General features: G+C 49.0%; 1 protein-coding gene across 1 annotated transcript in view; it reads left to right on the top strand.

Annotated features, from left to right (window-relative positions):
* The first annotated feature begins 1453 nt into the window (after positions 1-1453).
* LOC121662634 (alpha-2-macroglobulin-like protein 1) overlaps positions 1454-18755 on the top strand; it is a 26209-nt gene continuing 8907 nt past the window's right edge. The window contains exons 1-24 of the mRNA XM_042023996.1: positions 1454-1915; positions 2536-2719; positions 3644-3806; positions 4362-4414; positions 6402-6422; positions 6905-7076; positions 7444-7528; positions 8811-8922; positions 9202-9316; positions 9715-9824; positions 10320-10487; positions 10721-10951; positions 11605-11668; positions 12050-12195; positions 12475-12624; positions 12866-13018; positions 13613-13697; positions 14516-14630; positions 15284-15509; positions 15626-15752; positions 16349-16470; positions 16941-16995; positions 17601-17684; positions 18712-18749. Of these exons, the coding sequence (XP_041879930.1) occupies positions 1851-1915; positions 2536-2719; positions 3644-3806; positions 4362-4414; positions 6402-6422; positions 6905-7076; positions 7444-7528; positions 8811-8922; positions 9202-9316; positions 9715-9824; positions 10320-10487; positions 10721-10951; positions 11605-11668; positions 12050-12195; positions 12475-12624; positions 12866-13018; positions 13613-13697; positions 14516-14630; positions 15284-15509; positions 15626-15752; positions 16349-16470; positions 16941-16995; positions 17601-17684; positions 18712-18749 (2844 nt within the window). The 5' untranslated portion in view covers positions 1454-1850. The remainder of the gene's footprint in view (positions 1916-2535; positions 2720-3643; positions 3807-4361; positions 4415-6401; positions 6423-6904; positions 7077-7443; positions 7529-8810; positions 8923-9201; positions 9317-9714; positions 9825-10319; positions 10488-10720; positions 10952-11604; positions 11669-12049; positions 12196-12474; positions 12625-12865; positions 13019-13612; positions 13698-14515; positions 14631-15283; positions 15510-15625; positions 15753-16348; positions 16471-16940; positions 16996-17600; positions 17685-18711; positions 18750-18755) is intronic.

The raw sequence follows: 18755 nt of genomic DNA, 5'->3' as shown, positions 1-18755 counted from the left end.
GGGCGTGTGGGCTGGGGAACATCTTAGTACAGGACAGCAGCCAGGTGCTGTGTGCCCTGCCACAAGCCCTAGGGGATGCAGAGCCCTACTAAGAGGTGCTCCCTTCCCCAGTGCCTCCTGGTCACTGTGCTGGTAGTGGGAGATGGAGATAGGACTGAGGCAGATGAATCACACACACCAAGCCTGCCACGGTGTTTCTGTTGCTCCTACATTTATTTAATTCTGTTTCACTAGGAGTCAGACTGGATTGAGTGCTCAAGGTGTAGCTTTCCAATCAGTGCTAAGTCCAGAACTTCAGAGGTGTTTAAATGTCTGCTCTCACAAAACAGCTGCTGGAGTCAGTAGGAGTCAGGATGCTCAATACCTTTGCCATTGTGAGCCCCTGTGCTGTTGTGAGGGATCTGGCTGTCCCCTGGCACTGCTGTGGATATACTGTGAACAAACAAATGTCAGCTGGGATTGTTCAACAGGCACTGCCTGTACTTTTTGAGACCCATGGAGAGAAAGAAGGGCAGCTTGGTGCCAGAGAATGATTCACATTCTTGCTCCGGTTCCCGCTTGCTTGTTTGTCCAGGTGCACGTACACATTTCTCCCAACTGCTGGCACCAGCAGCTCTGAGCTGAACAAAACCCAGGGAGAGGGAAAAGACAGGGAGGATTTGTATCTGCCTGTTACGTATGTGTGTGCATAAATGGGTAAAAGAAAGCCCCAAAGCCTACTTTCCTGTTATGGTCAGTCTGTACTAAAGCAAAGGAAAATATTACTAGGCCCTAAATGTTTAAGAGTTCAGTTTGGTACTGAAGAATAAGTTAGTGGCACATTTTGATATGAAATGTCCTTGATACTAAAATAGAGGAACTTATTTTGAGAATAAGTAGTTTCAAGAACCAGATTTTCTTTTCAGTTATGGTAAGATACTCAGGGAATAGTTCAGTGGACTGAATCAGTGGACTAACAAGGATAAAATTAGCACGTGGAGACCCCAAGCCAGATCGTGTATGTTTCCATTACCCAGGGCTCGAGCACAGCCTTTTGGTAGCTAGAGAAAATCCTGTAGGACTTCAGCCATGCAGATTTTGACCTGCCTGACCCATGTTCAGCCCTCATTTCCTCCATTGGCGAGGGGGTGAGCAGGTTGGCCTTGAACTGGAGCACAGAGCAATGTGATACAGCTGGGGTGAGTTGCAGCTGTTCAATTTTCTCTTCAAACTGAAGTACCTGTAGGGCAGAGGCAAGGTGAGGACTTTAGCTCTGTCTGCTCCTTGTGCTTTCCTCTTCTGCAAAGGAGCAGAGAACTATGCATACACACTGAATTTGTACAAAGCCTAGTCTCCATTTCAGGACTGAGGCCTGCCTTGGGTGCTGCAGGCTCAGAAAGCCTGGGGACAGTATGACCACAAGAGTTCACAGTGAGCTCCAGCTGGGTGCGTACGCCAAGGGGTCATGGGACAATCCAGCCAGAGGCAAAACAATGGGACTTGGGCTGCAGCTGGCACAAGGAGCAGGGGCAGTGCAGTGAACAGGAAACAGGCAGCTGGTTAGCAAAACAAAAGGCACATTTGTCTGAATGATGCTGGTCCATCCACAGGGGAGCAGGAGAGCAGTGAGGCTGGAGTCCAAAAGGACTTGGATTGGCTGGGGAATATCCTAGGTGGTACAACCCTGTGCCTGTGGCACTATAAATGTAGGAATGAAGTGGAGGGAAGGAAACCCTGGGGCTTCTTGTCTGCTTCCTAGGAGAAACAGCAACAACAGCAGGAGTCCTGGAGACTTTGGAAGGAGAGAAGCAGCACCCTACATTCTCTCCTGACCAGCCCTCTAGAGGAATCCACCCCTTTGGAGTTCTCCCATGAAAATGTGGACTCCCTTCCTCCTGAGCTGCCTGCTCTACACCCTGGCAATAGTGGCACAACCGTAAGTGCCATTTAAAAACCTAGTGATTGATAGTTGTGAATGCTGAGAGAGGGGCCAAGATAGCAGGGAGAGAGTGTGGGACCCTGTGAGTCACGTCCTGGAAAGGCTGGACATGGGGTGGGGTGCAAAGCCTTGTTGTGAATGCAGGGCCCTCCTGAAGATGGGAACCTCTCTCATGGATCTCACTGCAGTACAAGAATTAGGTGAGCACTGGTGGTGGGAACAAGAAGAGTGAGGGACTGCAGTATGAGGCAGGATGAAGGGAAAGGTGTAGGATAAAGTGAAGGGCAAATGAAAAGGGCTGCAGGGCTAGGGGTGGTTGAGCAGGAACCAGTCTGCTGTCAAGGCAGTTGAGGAGCCATGTCAAAGCAAGAAGGGCAAATCCTGTTCTGCCACCTGAAAGTATTCCTTTTGTATTTATCTGAAATGAACTCTATGCCTTCCATCGCCCCTGTGCAAGGTTCTCACTCTGGTAATCTGTCCCTGTCACTCAAGAAGAGCAGCACCTCCTAGCCCCAGAGAGATGGCAAACTCTCCTGTTTTCTCAGGCCAGCCTTTTAGTGCCCAGAGTGGATGAGGTGGCTCCCAGGATGTGATGATATCTTTTTTCCCCACTGCAGGAGGTACTTGATCATCATTCCAGCTGCCCTGCCCTACCCCTCATCCCAGAGGGTGTGCTTGGACCTCCGTGGGGTTGAAAAGCCAATTCGTGTGGGCTTAACTCTTGTGCACCCATCTGGCAACCTCAGCCTCTACCGCAAGGTCGTCCGGAACAACTGGATCTTCGAGTGCACCAGATTTCAGGTCAGAGTCATTCTTGGCAGGGACCCCTAGCTGGCAGCTCCCAGAGTGCTCATTTGCCTCTCACCAAAGAAATAGAGAATGAGGAAGACAGAAGATAAGAGGGCATGGGAAGGAGTGAATGCAAAATCAGTGAGGAGTGTTTAGTGGCAGCCCAGTGTCTTTGCTCCTTGTCTTTTTCTGTCCACATGGTACTCTTCCTGTGGGATATCTTGGTGGCACACTGAGGGAAGGCTGCCTGGCCAGGCACCAAAGATCTGAGGAGGATGGATAGCTTGGAAGCACCCAAATGGCAGTTGTGCAGCTCTTTCTCTCCCCTGGGGAGGATGCACTGTCACAGCATGTTGTTTGTGGATCTGTGATGCAGAAAGAGTCAGACCTCCCATCTCAGACAGCTTCCCTCATGTCTGCTTCCTTCCAAGATTTTCTTTAAGGGCTTGAAAATGTGCTGGAGGACTAAGAAAGACATGGGTGGGTGTGCACAGAAGCTTAGCACAAATCTTTCTGATTTGCCAAACTCATGATCCTTATTTTCTTAGTTTGCACTGATGAATAAGAGGGGATTTCAAAGTCTCTGTGACCCACACACTCTAGGAAACAGATTTCTCATCACCATGGACCTTTTCTTCCATTGAATTAAGTCTTCTCCGTCTTGCTCCATGCAGATTCTGACAGTGGCCCCATGAAGGAGTAAGCACAATTTCAGTGTCAGAACAGACTCATTTTTTCTCTTGTCCAAGATCTATCCCAATTGCTAAGTGTTGTTCCCTGGACTTCCACAGACACAGCCTTCAGCCACTGAGGGGACACCCTGTGCTGGCCTCCAGAGTAAGACGGCAAAGAGCCTGGCCTTGCAGGGCAGTCAAAGTGAGGACAGCACTGCTCTGATGCCTGCTAACCTAGTGGCTCTCCTCTTTTGTGTCCTAGGTGCCCCGACCTGCAGGCAGCCAGGAGGTGGCCACTGTGCACCTGCACATCTCCAATGGCCACTACTTCAGTGCAAGTGAAGAGAAGAAAGTCCTTATCCGCAGGGCTGGAACTGGCACCTTCATTCAGGTGGATAAACCCATCTATAATCCAGGACAGACAGGTGAGGAAAGCATGGAGCACCCTGACAGTGGCCCTGCCTTGACCCTCCCAGACTTTGTTCCCACTTTCCTGTGCTGTGCTGGGTGCTCTGTGCTATGTGGCCTCCTTGGGGACAGTGGGGGAGTTCTGCCTTCTGCAGTGAGGTATCCATGACCCATGGTTTAGCAGCAGGAGAGGACTGGGAGGGGAGCTCTCCCATGGTTTAGGAGCAGAGCTGGCTTGGAAGAGAGAGCAGCCCTGAACATGGCCTTCCAGGCCAGGGCCAGGTAGGACTGGTCTGCCTACACTGCAGACAAGGAAATGTAAGGGTAACCCTGGGTGTAGCCCATGGGAAAACCCCTAAATTGTGAAGCAGCTGTGCTGCTGTCACACGTTTGGGGCAAGCAGAGGTGAGCAGGGCTGAGCAAAGGGTAAGAGGGGCTGCAGAGCAGGCATGGGGCTGCTGCCACTAGGGCTGGGTGTGGAGCTGTGATTCTGGGGTGAGACAAGCGCGGAGCAAGTCCGTTCCCAAATGCGCTCTGTCTGTAATGTGCTTTACTCCATTTTCTCCGTCCAGTGAAATTCAGGATTGTGACATTGACTGAAGATTTTGTTCCTGTTAACAGCAAGGTAAAGCCTGTCTAAGTGGAGGCAAGGAAATCTCCAGGCTTCAGATGGTTCTGCTTCCTCTACCAGCCCCATGCCAGGGAGGCTGGGACAGTCTCCCAGCACCCAGGGTGGCCAATGCCAACCCTCGAGTGCACCAAATTTGAACAACAATTCCTGTTGGCTGATGGCTCTGCTGTCGCTCTCATAGGATGGCTTCTGGCTGATGGGAGGGTTGGACACTATTTGGGGAGTGTGCCAGCATTCCCAGCTAGCTGAGTTAGCTGAGTGCTCCTGCCCTTGCCAAAAAAGCAGGCAGGGCTTCTGGGGAGCAGTCTGTGGGTTGCTGGCCATGGGCATAATTATCAGACAAAGTTGTGTACAGACCTCGCCGGACTCAAAGATCCCCTCCCGCAGCCCTGGAAAGCTCAGCGACTTGTGCAATGTGTGGCACCTGAGGGTGGCAGGAGAGCCTGAAGCGAGCTGCAAAATTTTGAGAAAAATTAATTAGTGTGGGGAAATATACACAGGAAGTGATCATACAAAAAAGAGAGAAAACAGTATGACCAAATTATACTGACTTGCTGCTGGCAGCAGCTCGTTGTCCCCATGTCAAGGGAGGGAGAAGTTGCCAGAGACTTGCATATGTGGTGGCCAGGAAACTGCAAGGCTAGTGCCATTCTCCAGTAAGCAATTATATCTGCAGCCAGCAGCTATAGCTATTTCACTCCTCAGTCCTCAAGCAATTTAAGGAGAGCCAACAGGAACTCATGCCATGACAATTAAATACTGAGGGGCATGCATGAGGGGAGTTGGATCAAATCCTTCTAGACTAAAATAAAGGGAGAGATCCTTCCAGCTTCTTTATTGCTGACTTAATTTCCTCTTTTTTGGGCTATTGGTGAGGTCCTAGGATCAAACACTCCCTTCTTCTCTCCCGAGGGAAGAATATGTATATTAATATACAAATATATTAATTAGATAATAGAGTATAAACCATACATTTACTTTCTTGCCACACAATTGGTTCATGTACATATTTGACCATAAATACTTGATGTCTGTGTGTAAGTATAAGCAAATCAACATTGTAACTGTTAATTATGCTGTCATGAAAATTCAAAGAGGTCATGTTTAGCCAAAGCTATTATAAAGGCTTGAGTGCACTGCAGCATTAAAGCTATAATATCTAGTTTGTAAATTAGATGAGTTGAATTTAATATTGATGCTGTTCACCAGCAGGTTAACCTGCACTCTTTTTTTTTTTTTTATTTCAATGAAAACAGTTGCTTCTGATAACTTGTATGAAAGCTTAGAATGATGAATAATGTAAATTACATGTCAATTGCATGTTTACAGTCTGGTTACTCTCCCAAGCCTTGCTACTGTCTCCTTATGCTTTGTGCTCCCAAATTAGGGGTTCTTCACCAGTACTGCCTCCTGGATGGTATGTGCAGTGATATAAGAGCAAACAGAGAACTAATGGGCCTAGAAGGGCTGAAGTGTGTCCTCCTTGTCCGTCACTGTCAGCTGCAGTCAGCATTAATTCATAACTCCCAGCCTTATCTCCTACGCCAGGGATTTTAAAAGAATGTGTGGGGAGTATTCTTCCTATAGGTGATGCAGTTTTGCTAATTATTGGGATATATGTTACAAAACTGAGGCCATTTAATGTTTGTGAACTTGGGATGGTGGTATTTGAGAGTCTTCCTACTCTTGCCCATTTTGTTATAGCAAATTCTAGCTTTCATGGTTGTAGAATACCTATCAAAGGATACCTATCAAAGCGTGTCTTAAAAATTCAGGGATCAAAAACCAAATCAAAACAACATAGATTTCTGTGCTACTCATTTCCCTTAATATCTCAAAGCAATTGTCCTCCTTTCAGTAGGATCAAGCCTCTTGTACCATAATGTTTGTCACAGTAGAGGGGCTGGGTGGGTAGGAGAAGTTTACCTGCAGGTTGCTACGTCATGCCAGTTTTTGACAGTGCCGTCTGTTTGCTTTGCAGTACTCCATGGTGGAAATCCAGGTGGGTGTTCCAGACTCCTCAGATGTTATGAGGAAAGGTATTTCAGTATGGATAGTACCTAGGATGCTGCCTTACTGGTTCAAGTTACTTTTCTTAGGCTCTGTGCATGCACATTCTCTGTCCAAATGCTTCTTGTTAACAAGTCTTGGTGATACAAATGGTTCAACTTCATCCATTTCTACATTCAGGAATGCCAGCCAGGCTTTAGCTAATTCTTACAGTTCATCTTTACTGGAGACTGGAGAGTCTAAATGTCAGGACCTTCCATACCTTCTTTTTCCATGGCTGTACAGAGCAGAGTAAACCTGGGTGGGTTGGGTTTACCTCTGTTGGTGCTCCAGCATCACCATCTGGGTTAAAACCAGCAGGAGCCTGTGAAAGCCTCTGAAATCTCTGAAATGCCTTTGAATCCAGTGGGCTCTGGGTAGACAATAGCAGGCATTGCTGATGACTGCCTCTTCTTTCCTTCCCTTGCACTGCAGGACCCAAACCAAAACCGCATTGGCCAGTGGCTGGATGTGAGACCAAAACAGGGCATTGCAGATCTCTCATTCCAGTTGGCTGACGAGCTCTCCCTGGGGACTTACACCATCAGTGCCCAGTCCTCTAAGTCCGGTTCAGTCCAGTCCAGTACCTTTAAGGTGGAGGAACGTGGTAAGGAGAATGAAGAAAGGGATGGAAGAAGTTGCTTGTTTGTTGCTTGCCTGTCTGTATAACAGTGTACAGTCAAATACTGTAAAATAGGATTTACTGCCTGAGAGCTATGACTGAATACAAATCTATGGGCAATATCAGAAATGAGCACAAGGGAGGTTATGCTGGAGATTCCTGGAGAGGGTGTCTTCTGGCACAGAGTTAGAATACACTAAAGACCTCTGCAAGACTATTGGGGGGAAAAAAAAGGGGAATTCTTTCTTTGGTTTCACGTGTTTCTTCATGGGAACACACTCTTCCCTTTCGTGTTTCTGTGTCCAGGTGGCCTTTTGCCCTTGATGGAATAACTCTGAGGTTTTTGTTCCAGTGTTGCAAAAGTTTGACGTTTTCTTCGAGGGACCGGCTCAGATTTATGCTTCAGACAAAACCTTCCCCCTGCGAGTGTGTGGCAGGTAAGGAGAATGTCCAGGGGAAAGGAAGGATCTCATCAAAACTGTGTCTCTCCTTCCATATGTCTTCATTCTATCAAAGAGAGATGGCTCAAGAAGGGTCAAACAGGGCCGTTCCTTTAGAAGAATCCCAAATAGTTCAAGAGTCAAACTGATAGGTTCCTCCTTGGGGAAAAGGTACATGAGCCACACATGAGAGAGAACATCCAGCTATAGGGAGACTTGTCCTAGGCAAGAGATACCCTCCTTTGGAAGCTGTGTCTATCTAGCATTGAAAGATCTTATGTGGGGAAAAACACCAGATATGGGACAGATCTGCTGAGGTAAAGGAACAGGAGCTGGAATTTCTTTAGGAGTTTATGCCTTTCCTTCTCACTTACATGCTACTGAACTTACTGCCTTCTAAGAAGCAGTAGACAGATTTCTCTACTTATGTGGTTATCAGCAAAAAAATGGGCAGATAAGGGTGGGAAGGAGGGCAGGACCTCTGACAGTGTAAACACAGCGAAGGGAGGACAATGAGCTCAAAAGCACTCAAAAGCATGTGAACTCATTTGTATTTGGGGCTGAATTCTGTGGAGACTTTTGGTGTCTCTTTTGCTACGGATTGGTCTGACATAATTTCTCATTAATTGGGGCAGTGACAATTACATCATATGAGGTTGTAGTAGCAAATAGTACACCACTCTGAATCACCAGGATGGGTCATAGATGTTATCTTTTTACTGATATCATCAAGAGCATTGCTTCAAAGGGCAAGTCAGAGAGGGGTCAAAGCAAGGAAAGGCAGCAAAGCAGGCAGAGGAAATACCTAAAAATCAGCAGATCAGGTCTGATGATGGAAACAAGAGCCCTGATCATGAGATAAGCCCATAGCGAGGCACATCTGAGGTCACTCTGTGGCTCTGTTACTGCAATTTGCTGTTGCTGTCTGCAGGGACACACGTTTCTGCTGCTTTCCCCCTGAACTAATATCTTCACTGAGTGAATAAATCATGTCCACTCTCTGAGTCTGCTCACAGTTCCAGGACAGCAAGTGCCCAGAAGTGGGAGAGGTCCAGAGGGTGTGGGTCTGTTCCTGTCTGTGCTTTGTTTCTGCATCTGTTCGATGTCAGACCACGCTATTGCACTCCCCAAGCACTCAAAGTGCTGTATTTTAATTTGTGCCTGCCTGCTTGCCAGCTGCATTAAGACCTTCATCATGAAAGGCACCTGTGTGGAGCAATGTGCTGGACAAAGCACACAGTGCTTCTGTCCAGGGACTCCCCTGGTGTTCTCCCTGCAGATACAGCTATGGGAAAGCCGTGCGAGGAAGCGTGCGTGTCACTGTGTGCCAGAAAGCAAGGAGGTGGCCCCAGAATGCCAGCAAGGACATCTGTAGGGAATACAGCGGTCCTGTGAGTAAAATCCTGGAAGGCATATGGGCAGTAAAGAAGCACCACACAGGGTGGAGTGTCAGGGGCTGAGTGAACAGAATGAACTGCTCAGAGCCCTGTCCGGTCTGACCTTGAATGTTTCTGGGGATGAAGCATCCACCACCTCCCTGGGGAACATGTTCCAGTGTTTTATGAGTTCTGCATTATTATTTGTAGCTGATAGTTATGAGAGAATGACTAATTCCTTATGCTTCTGGCCCTTCCTGAGCCCCAAATAATACCTTATACTCCCTACTGCAGACAGCGAGCAACGGATGTTTCACCCCTTCTGTCAGCACATCAGTCTTCAATCTGACTCCCAGCGAGGAAGACAACAAGCTTCAGGCAGAAGCCTCTCTCCTGGAGATGGGCACAGGTACTCAGGGGCTCAGCAGGGAAGGTACAAAGGCAAGAGGAACTGTTCTAGGGGTTTGAGGATCAGAGAGGGCACACCACCCCCTCTCCTCCTTCCTGCTGCTGGGATCATCACAGGGCATGGAGAGCTACTCTGCCAGCAGCAGGAGGATGAGGAGTGGCTGGGAGCTGGATGAGTGGTGTTGGGTCCAGGAGGCTACAAAGAGGCTGGCAGACAGCTTAACTAAAGAAGGAGCTGCCAGAGGAGCAGCCTCCAAACCTTGAAGAATGCTGGTGTTAGGAAGGAGGTTTCAGACACTCTGCTAAAAGGGGTTGGGAATAACAAAGTGAGATTAAACTAGAGTGCAGTATTCACCTCTGGTACTGATCCTGCTTCCCTTGCACTCTGCATTCCAACAGGGGTGCAGATCAACACCTCCAGCCAAATCCTCATCTCCAGGACAGCTGCAAGGGCAGTATTTGAGACACCCAATGAATATTACATCCCTGGAGTACCATACAGGGGGAAGGTGATTTTCTTCCCTTGCTTTTTTGCTCCCCGTCATTTGCCAAGGAATATAGCATCTGGTAAATCTAGCTGACCCAAAGCATTTCCTGCTCCTCAGAGTACTTTTCCTTGCACTGTGTCACATTGCTTGACAGTGTGGCTACAGTGGCTGCATTTCAGATTCCCTGTTGTGTTTACAGCTCCAGCATCTGGTGAGAGCAGTGAGTGGTGCCTCAGCAGGGATGCTGGGATGCAAGGATGCCTCAGCTGTTGGCTAGGAGAGAAGCTCCTTGTGTTCTAGTCGCACACACCTTTTGGAGCAGACAGATTTTAACCATGCTCAGCTTCACTTCAGAGATGGGGGAGTTGTACAGTTCTCCTGTCTTCTTGGGGCCAGACGGAAGTCTGTAGGTGACCTACACAGGAAGGTCTATGTTGGTCAGAAAGGAAGGTTTTGGGTATGACATTGGAAGAAATATCTGATTTTGGCTTTCCTGCCTCACCCTGTTGTCACCAGATTAAGGTTCAGGATCACTATGGAACTGGTATGAAAAACAGGAAGGTTTTTCTTGTGATAAGGGTCATGAGGCGTCGGTTTATCAAAACGTACATCACAGATGACAGTGGAATAGCATCATTCAACCTCGACACAACTGCCTGGAACAGCTCATCAGTCTCTTTGGAGGTAAACACCACCTCTGCATATGGGAAAGTGCGAGTCCTTGAGCTCTACCTCTGCTCCCTGGTCCTGCCCTGCAGCCCCCTGCCAGCACAGGCCTGGGCTCACCACACAGCTCTGCGCAGAGCCAGCTGGAAGGCACCAAGCCAACAGCCTTTCCCAAACCAAGCTGATGACAGCCTAACAAAGCACTGAAGCATGAAACTCTTCATTTCTGTGTGTCTCTGGTGCCCTTTCAGGGGAGGTTCACACTGGAGGAGCTCATGCGCACTGCTCGAAGGACTGACGTCAGTTACTCACCTGCTTACCATCACCTGCAGCCCTTCCATGTCACAACCAAGAGCTTCCTGGACATACACCCACCCACGGAAACACTGCCTTGTGGGCTCAAGCACAATGTCCAGGTGACCTTCACACTCAGCAGGGATGACCTGGGAGAAGACACCAGCCGTATAAGTTTTGCATATTATGTGAGTGAGGGTAGTAGATAACCTGCGGGGAAGGGCTGTACTGACAGGACCAGACCCCAATGAAAATTTGAGGGTATAACTTAGGTCATCCCTGGAGGGCTGACAGCTAAACCTTGTTCTCAGGGAACTGGGTGGATGCTACAGCCACTAAGGCTCAGCCTAGCCACACCATGATGCTGGTGCTGGGGGTCCAGTCACCTCCAAGGATGGGAGGAGGTTTCTGTCTTCGTAGCCCATCACCCCCTTAGCCTCTGCCAAGGCTGCAGCTGGAAATGTCTTCTCCCTTTAAAACTGGGTGGAGTATCCCTTTTTCACTCTGGTTATCAAAGAGCTGCTCAGTGGAAATGGATTTTGGTCTGGTCTGGAGGCCAGCCTACTAGATGAGAAACATTTTAGCTGTCACTCACAAATCTGTAGTGAACCCACTACCCATCCATTGCCCTCATGAACAGACTAGACCAGAATCTCCTGTGTTAAAGCTTCTCCTCCCAGCTGTGGTGTCTGCAAATCTCCTGAAGTCTGGGGTTGGATTGAGCCCACAGTTAATTTCAGGGGTTTTATTTTGTTTTTGAGAGCAAGATGCACATTGGTAAGTGTGGATGCACTCTGGTGGCAAACAGCAGTCTGCTCATCCCATGTCCCTCCTCCTGCAGGTCACTGGCAAGTCTGGAATTGTTGTCAGGGGCCAGAGGAATATCCAGATCGGGAAACTGAACAGTAAGTCGTAGCAGAGAAGGGGAAACCTAGCAGAGAAGTTGCACCCAGTTGGGTTCTAGGTTGAATATGAGAGTTGCTGGAGTTTCTCCAAACTTTCCTCAATCTATAGGTCCAGACCAGTCAGCAAACAGGATGGAGGGAGGCTGAGGAAGCAATTGTGTCAGCTGGAAGAGGGCAAAAGAACAGAATGAAACAATGATGGAAAGAGAGATGGGGAGGATGTAGGGGAAGATGGAGTACATAGGATCAGAGAATGGAGAGAGAGGGCAGACAGTGCAGCAGCAGCAGTTGGTTTGACATTGTGTGATTATACAGCACAAAAAGAAGGGCAGGAGGTCTCGGTGGGCCTATGATGAAAACACTTTGCCTTTCCTTCCCCAGTGCTGAAGGGCTCGTTCTCCATCCCTTTGACCTTCACTGCTGACTTGTCTCCATCGCCTTCCTTAGTGGTGTATGCCATCTTCCCCAACGGAGGGGTCACAGCGGACAGCATCCGTTTTGATGTTGCCTTGTGCTTCCAAAACCAGGTGAGACACCTCTGTGGCTGGGGGAGAGCTGATGAGCAGGAGTCAGGAGGCCTGGGGGAAGGAGACCCTCAGATCCTTCCAAGAGAGAACTGGGCAGAAGAGATGAAAGAGATATCTGCGGCACAGTGCCCAGGGACCAGGAAAGCTTCAGCAGGGACTTCTGTTCATAGCAGTGGCTGAGCAGGGGAGACCCCAGCTGGCCTCCTTCTTTCTGTCTGTTTCCTGTCTGTCAGCCTCCTCACACCTCTTTCATATTCCTTTCCTGGTGTGTTGCTGAAGGTCAAGGTAGGATTCCCAGATAAAGAAGCCCACGCAGGGTCAGCAGTGCAGCTCCAGCTGCAGGCGGTGCCTGGATCCCTGTGTGCAGTCCTGGCAGTGGATGAAAACATATTCTTCACCAGACCAGACAGTGAGCTGACCAGCCAAATGGTGAGTGTCTGTGCAACCAGGCAAAGCCTCAGGAGTGATGGGTGAGCTGGGCGAGGCAGGCAGGGGCTGTAGCAAGGGGAGCTGGAGGCCAATGAATGAGGAGGTCTGTGTGTGAAGGAGAAAGCAGGGCCTGCCTAGGGAGAAGAACAGGAACTGATGTGTGTGCTAGGACAGGATGGAGTGAAGCATCTGGAGGTATCTGCTCCTTGCCCAATCTCTCCCTGCCTGTGAGTTTCCCTAGGTCTATGGTTTGTTCCCTGCTGCCTACCAACGTGGATACCCTGCCCAAGTAGAAGAGCATTCAGATCACTGCGTGCAGCCCCAGTCCTCATCATCTCTGCTACGAGGGAGGCCACAGAATTCCTTCCAGCCTGACATCTTTAACCTCTTCCGGGTAATCACTTAATGAAGTTTCCCAGAGCTGTTGCAATTATGAGCATCTGAGATATTTTCTCTCCAGTCTGAGAAGGCCTTGCCTCCTCCTGACAGACCCTGCTGTCTGCCCTGAACTGAGCTGGGTTGTTTCAAGAGATGTACAATCCCATTATGAGTAGGAATATGTGTATTTCCCTCCACATATGCACAAAGCAAGGTGATGAAATCCTGGACCATCAAGCTCCATTCTTTCAGACTTGAATGGGGACAAGGAATGAGGTCCTGGGCTGTGTACTGTCTACAGTATTAGAGAAAAGATGTGGGAATGATCCCAAACATTAGACCACAGATCTTTGACATGGCTTAGTTGTTAGCCTGCTCTTTGCCTCTGTTTTGGGCAGTTCCCAGGCAGACCCCTTGGTGTCTTTAGGGCAGATCTCTTCCATGCTTCCCTCAGCACCGTGTCTGTGTGGGCCAGTGCTGCTTTGGGCTGCCTGGGCACTGGGTTGTCCTGAACCCAATGGTTTTCAGAGTAATTTTGAAGAGCAGTTGTCAATCTTCCCCACTCACAGACACTCTTGTGCCTTCCCTGCTCTCCCTCTTTTCCTAACAGAACATGGGACTGAAAGTCTTCTCAAACCTTGTAATCAAGAAGCCTTCTCAGTGTTCTCGTCGGGCGGATAGGAAACCAATCATGGGTGAGCTGCACTTTGAGCCTACCTGGGACATGAGATCACATCAGGTGGCAGAGCCCTCTGATCTTTGGGGTTTGCTGGTGGTGGATATTGTCTCTCTTAGGAGTTTCAGATGCTGCTGTCACAGTCTATCTGCCCAGTCCACCAGACACAGTAGGAGTGACCCAGTCCCTGTAAAAAAGCACTATGAAGAATGTCACTACCTGGATGTTCCCTGACATTAAAGGATGGCCCTCCCTTTTCTCATGGACAAATCCAAGTGTGGGCCAGGATCTGTCTCCCAGTGTCTATTCCCATTCCCCAGGCTGTGCTGAGACCCAGCTTCTATCCCCACTTGTGGCCACAGAGACAGTCATGTTCTTCCTCTATGTCTCAGTTTGCACTCGATAACCAATACTAAGCTGGCTCACACGCCAGCCTGTATTGAAACCATTGCTTGCAGTGGAATGGGAGTTTTGTGCAGCAAGCAAACAGTATGATTACTCACAGAATTATAGAAGTGTTGGTTGAAACAGCTCTCTGAAGGTCCTTAGTCTCTTAAGCAACAACTCTGGGTCAGGTCAGGAAGGGGCTGTGTCTAACCAAATCTTGGAAACCTTGCAATTGGCTCGCTGCAAGCTGCTTCTCCTGCTGCAACTCTCTTTTCCCTTCATTTTTAATCTCTCCCATGGAATCAGTCCACTCCTTTGTGCTTTCCTCTGCCAGAATCTTCTCATGTCTCCCTCACTGCTTGCTTTTCCTCCAGTCCCAGTGCTAGGCTGTCTGTGGTTGGCAAGGTTCACCTCTCCCACTCTGGTGAGACTCCTTATTCTTTCTTTCAGGGTTGCCTTCGATAGAAGACCAAAGAATCACTGAGGAACAACCCCAATTCACAACTCACAGAAGATTTCACCACTATTTCCCTGAAACTTGGATCTGGAATGTGTACTCTGTTGGGTAAGTGATTCCTGACTTTACAAATGGACAGAAGGCTGACCCTTTGTTATATAGTCTTGGCTGACTTGAGTTTGTGTAAAATAGGTGTAAAGAGACCTCTGCATGGGAATTCTGTGGCTCTTCCCTGCATCTGTAGTATGTCACACTGAAGGACTTTGAGGTGCAGAACTGAAGTGTACACAGATTTAGAGAACAGCTGTACACTTCCAGACCAAGCCACCACACATTGGAGTATACCCTACCAACTTCTCATTTTGGTGGGTGCACCAGCTAAACCTGTAGCCCTTGTTGCCACAGTGCTTGGGTTAAGACTGATGAATCAGCATGCAGGGGGATATGGTGCTGCTGCTTTTCCAGAGCATTGAGTGAATTTACAGAGCTGGAATGCTTGGCTAGTGTCTTGCTCAGGAGAAGGACATAAAGCCATTACTGATGGCATTTAAAGAGGGTTTATGGCTCTAGGGAAGAAATTGCTGAGAGCTGCCTTGCTGTGAGCCACTGGAGCAAAAGTCTTTGGTAGTACAGCAGAGGTTGATCCAAGCATGAGGACCTGTGTCACCTCCCTCAGCAGGGCCATGAGCACTCCTCATTGCATCTCCTTCCCTCTCCACTAGCAGATGAATCTCTTCATGCAAGTTCTTTCTTCCTCTCAGTTCCAATGGCAGCAGGAATGTCTTGGTCACAGCGCCTGCTGCTGCTGCAGAGTGGAAAGTCAAGATGTTCTGCTTGGCTGGGAGGGGCTTTGGCCTTGCCCCGACCATGAGCCTCAGAACAGTTCAGCCCTTCTTTGTGGATGTGATGCTGCCGTATTCCGTCATCCCTGGAGAGACCTTCCTGATGAAGGCCACTGTCTTCAGCTACCTGCAGCAGTGCATACAGGTGTGTGCCTCTGTGTGTGGGACAGGCCCGCCGTGCCCTCCAATTTTAGAGCTTGTTGTGCCAAGCCATCTCACCTGAGTTGCCCAGTCACTCACCTGCATCTATCATTCCCTCAGATCCATGTGGCCCTGGCTAAATCCTCAGACTTCCAGGTGGAGCCATGTCAGACTTGCAGGGACAAGGAGTGTCTGTGTGCAGAGGAGTCCAAGACCTTCATGTGGAATGTGACAGCAGTCCAGCTGGGTATGGCAGCAAAAAGGGACTGGTGATGGGGAACCCTAAAACTGAGGTGAAAGAGAGTGAGAGGTCCAGAGAAGCTGGCAGAGCCGTGTCTCCTCTGAATCCTGAAGTTTGACCTTAATGGTTCAAACATGCAATCCATCATGTTTGCTTTGTTTCTCTCTTCTTAGACAGACTCATCAGAGGGGGCAGGAACTGAAAGGGTGGCATGGGGGACTCCTGAAGAGAGGGCTGTGGGGTCAGCTGGGGAGGAAGAGGCTGCATGGATGTGGGTGGGGGAACTTTGTATTGCTGGTCCTGTGCTTCATATGCAATGGGAAGGGTATGCTGGGTCCGAGGGCTGCTGGACCCTCTGTTGTTCCAGTCATGTTGCAGTGCAGTGAAGTCACTGCAGGTGAGGCAGTACCAAGTTCCTTCATGCTCAGGGTGCCTGAACAAGCAGTCAGCACTGGCTGGCTCACCTTTACTGGCCAAACCACCGAGGCCATGAAGACCAACAACCCAAAGCATCTCAGACCACTGTTGGTTAAAGCAAGTTTACTCCGTTTGGCCACAGGTTTCAGAAAAGGACTCTATTCTAAAAGGAATTTATTTGCTAGGGACTCTGAATATCACAGTGAGGACAGAGGTGCTGGACAGCACATCACGGTGTGGGGGCAGGAAGCCCTTGCCAGCTGCTGTGAGGGGGAGGCACACGCTGACCAAACGCTTGCTGGTCCAGGTCAGTATGAGAACAGGCTCACCTCTGTCTATGATATCCCTGCCACAGGGGGAAGGCAGACTGAGGTGGGCTAAATGGTTTTATCACTTCAGATTTTGGCCAGAAATAGCATACCAAAGCTGTGGCTTAGTTCACTTTGTTTCTCCCAGGAGCTAGCCAAGCCTGTTCCTTTCTTGCAGTACTCTTTTTCAGAGCTGCATTCCCACGTCTGTGTTTCTCCCTGTACCTTTCCCTGCTTTTCATGCTGTACCTGAGCTTTTGTATGTGCTCACTGGCCAGAGAGCCCTGTCCCTCGGGCTTACTCTTGATCCTTTGAGCAGTGAAGCAGGCAGATCTGCCAAAAATGAGGAGGGTGGAGTCCCTGACCTCTGAATTCACACTTGAACTTGCTCTGAAACGTTGCTGTCATTTGGGAATTTTATGTGTGTTCTTGTTTCTCCTGTCCCACGTTCATGTTTCTGCCCTGGCAGCCAGAGGGTGTGTTAGTGGAGAAGTCTCACAGCTCCCGTCTGTGCCCAAGAGGAGGTATGTGCCCGAGACGAGGTATGTGCACAGCCTGAATGGGTTCTGCAGCCTGAAATAACTACACCTGAGAGTAGAACTAAACTGTGGGAAGTCTGATGAAAGAATGTTTTGAAATTATTTTTCACATAGGAAATTTCACTTCCTATTAGACAGGAAAGAACAAGAAATATTACTGTGCTGTCCTACTGAATTTGCCACTGAGTATCGGTGACAAAATCCTGCTCTGTAGCCTCCTTCCCACACTGCAGTCCCTGGATGTTTCTGGGGCTTGGTAGGCACCAGTGAGAGCTGCTCCAGCCCTCCCATCCTGTCCCTGCAGCATTGCAAGTGTCTCCAGGATGTTCCCCTGTTGATTCTTGTGAGCCTTGTGAAGGGTAGTGAATTGAGCTGAAGTGAAGCTTGGTGAGCCCTTGGCCCCAGCAGCAGCTCTCATGTATGTCCTAATCGGAAAAGTTTCCAGGCAATGCAGCTTGGTGCAATGACCAGGACAGTGGGTGTGAGCAGGATGTAGGCAGGGTCCCCTGTACCTGGGCCAGTCTTGTCCCTCCAGTTAGAAGCTTTTGGCTTGGTTTTTCATGCTACGCCTTTTATCCTACTGTTACCAGGAAACATGGCTGAAGAACCCCTGTCCCTTCGCCTCCCTGACAATGTAGTAAAGGGATCTGCCAGGGCTTCCATTTCCATCACAGGTAAGTGACTTCTACTCTGGGCTCACAGACTGCTGTTACCAAAGAGCAAGGCTTAACCTGGTGTCAGAGGATCCACTTGACATGGAACTGCCTAAAAGAGAGGATGCTGTGTTTCTGTTCTCTGCAAACACCAAGCTTTCAGAACTTTGGATTAGCACTTAGGCTTTCATGGTAAAAGTAATCTGCTGAGGAGATAATCCTTCTTTTTCTAGCCTGGACTTTGGAGCCAAGACTCTAGGCCTTTACTTTTACTGGGACTTTAGGACCTTGGCTATTTCTGTGTAGATACCAACAGTAAAGCTCAAAACCATCTTGCCTCCCTGTTAAGTTTCACTGCTACAGCAGAAGCTCCTGGAGAGAAGAAATCTTTCCCAGCATTATAAAGTTGCAAAAGAACACTTTGGAGAGGGGACTGGGACTGGCCATACCTACCATTAAATAAACCTATTGGCATTGCAGGCCAGCGCTGGTATGAAGCCAGGCCTGGCACAAGTAGCCATGAATATTGTGCAACAGAACCCCAGCAGAGGAAACAATACAAGGCTTTTCTGACTGGCTGGAGGACATATGGACACCTTCACACTGTCTGACTAGCACCTCTGCTGGCTTCCTCACATTTTGATGCTTGACATATGGCCAGGTAGAACAGGCCTGGCTAAAGACCAGAAGCATTTCAACCTTTCCCTGAGTGCTGTTATATTTGCTTGTCTGTATCACACAGACTGAGCCGGTGCAGTTCTGCTCATAGTCTTTTACAAACAGTATTTGCTATAGTTAGAGCTCTTTAGAACGCAAAAGCTGATAAGGGGAAGTTCTGCAGAGACTCCATAGCGAAGTCATGATGCCGAGCTGGGAAGAGGCAAAACAGTCACCACTCTCCATCTTGCACTCTGTTGTTTAGTCCTCTTTCCTCCTTTCTCCAGTGCCTTCCTCCTGTGCTGAGATGAAGCACTATTATCCCCTGCCTGGCTGAAAAGGCACCTCAAATCATACTCAGACTTTCTTTGTTTCTTGCACCTTTGCACAGGGGACCTCATGGGGACGGCACTGCAGAACCTGGGCCACCTGGTG

The sequence above is a fragment of the Corvus kubaryi genome, unplaced genomic scaffold (assembly GCF_017639235.1).
Source record: "Corvus kubaryi isolate FWS band 111438036 unplaced genomic scaffold, C.kubaryi_AGA036_p1.0 37260, whole genome shotgun sequence".
Classification (NCBI taxonomy): Eukaryota; Metazoa; Chordata; class Aves; order Passeriformes; family Corvidae; genus Corvus; species Corvus kubaryi.
Note: the sequence above shows the minus strand (reverse complement) of the source record. Positions and strands in the feature narration are given on the sequence as shown.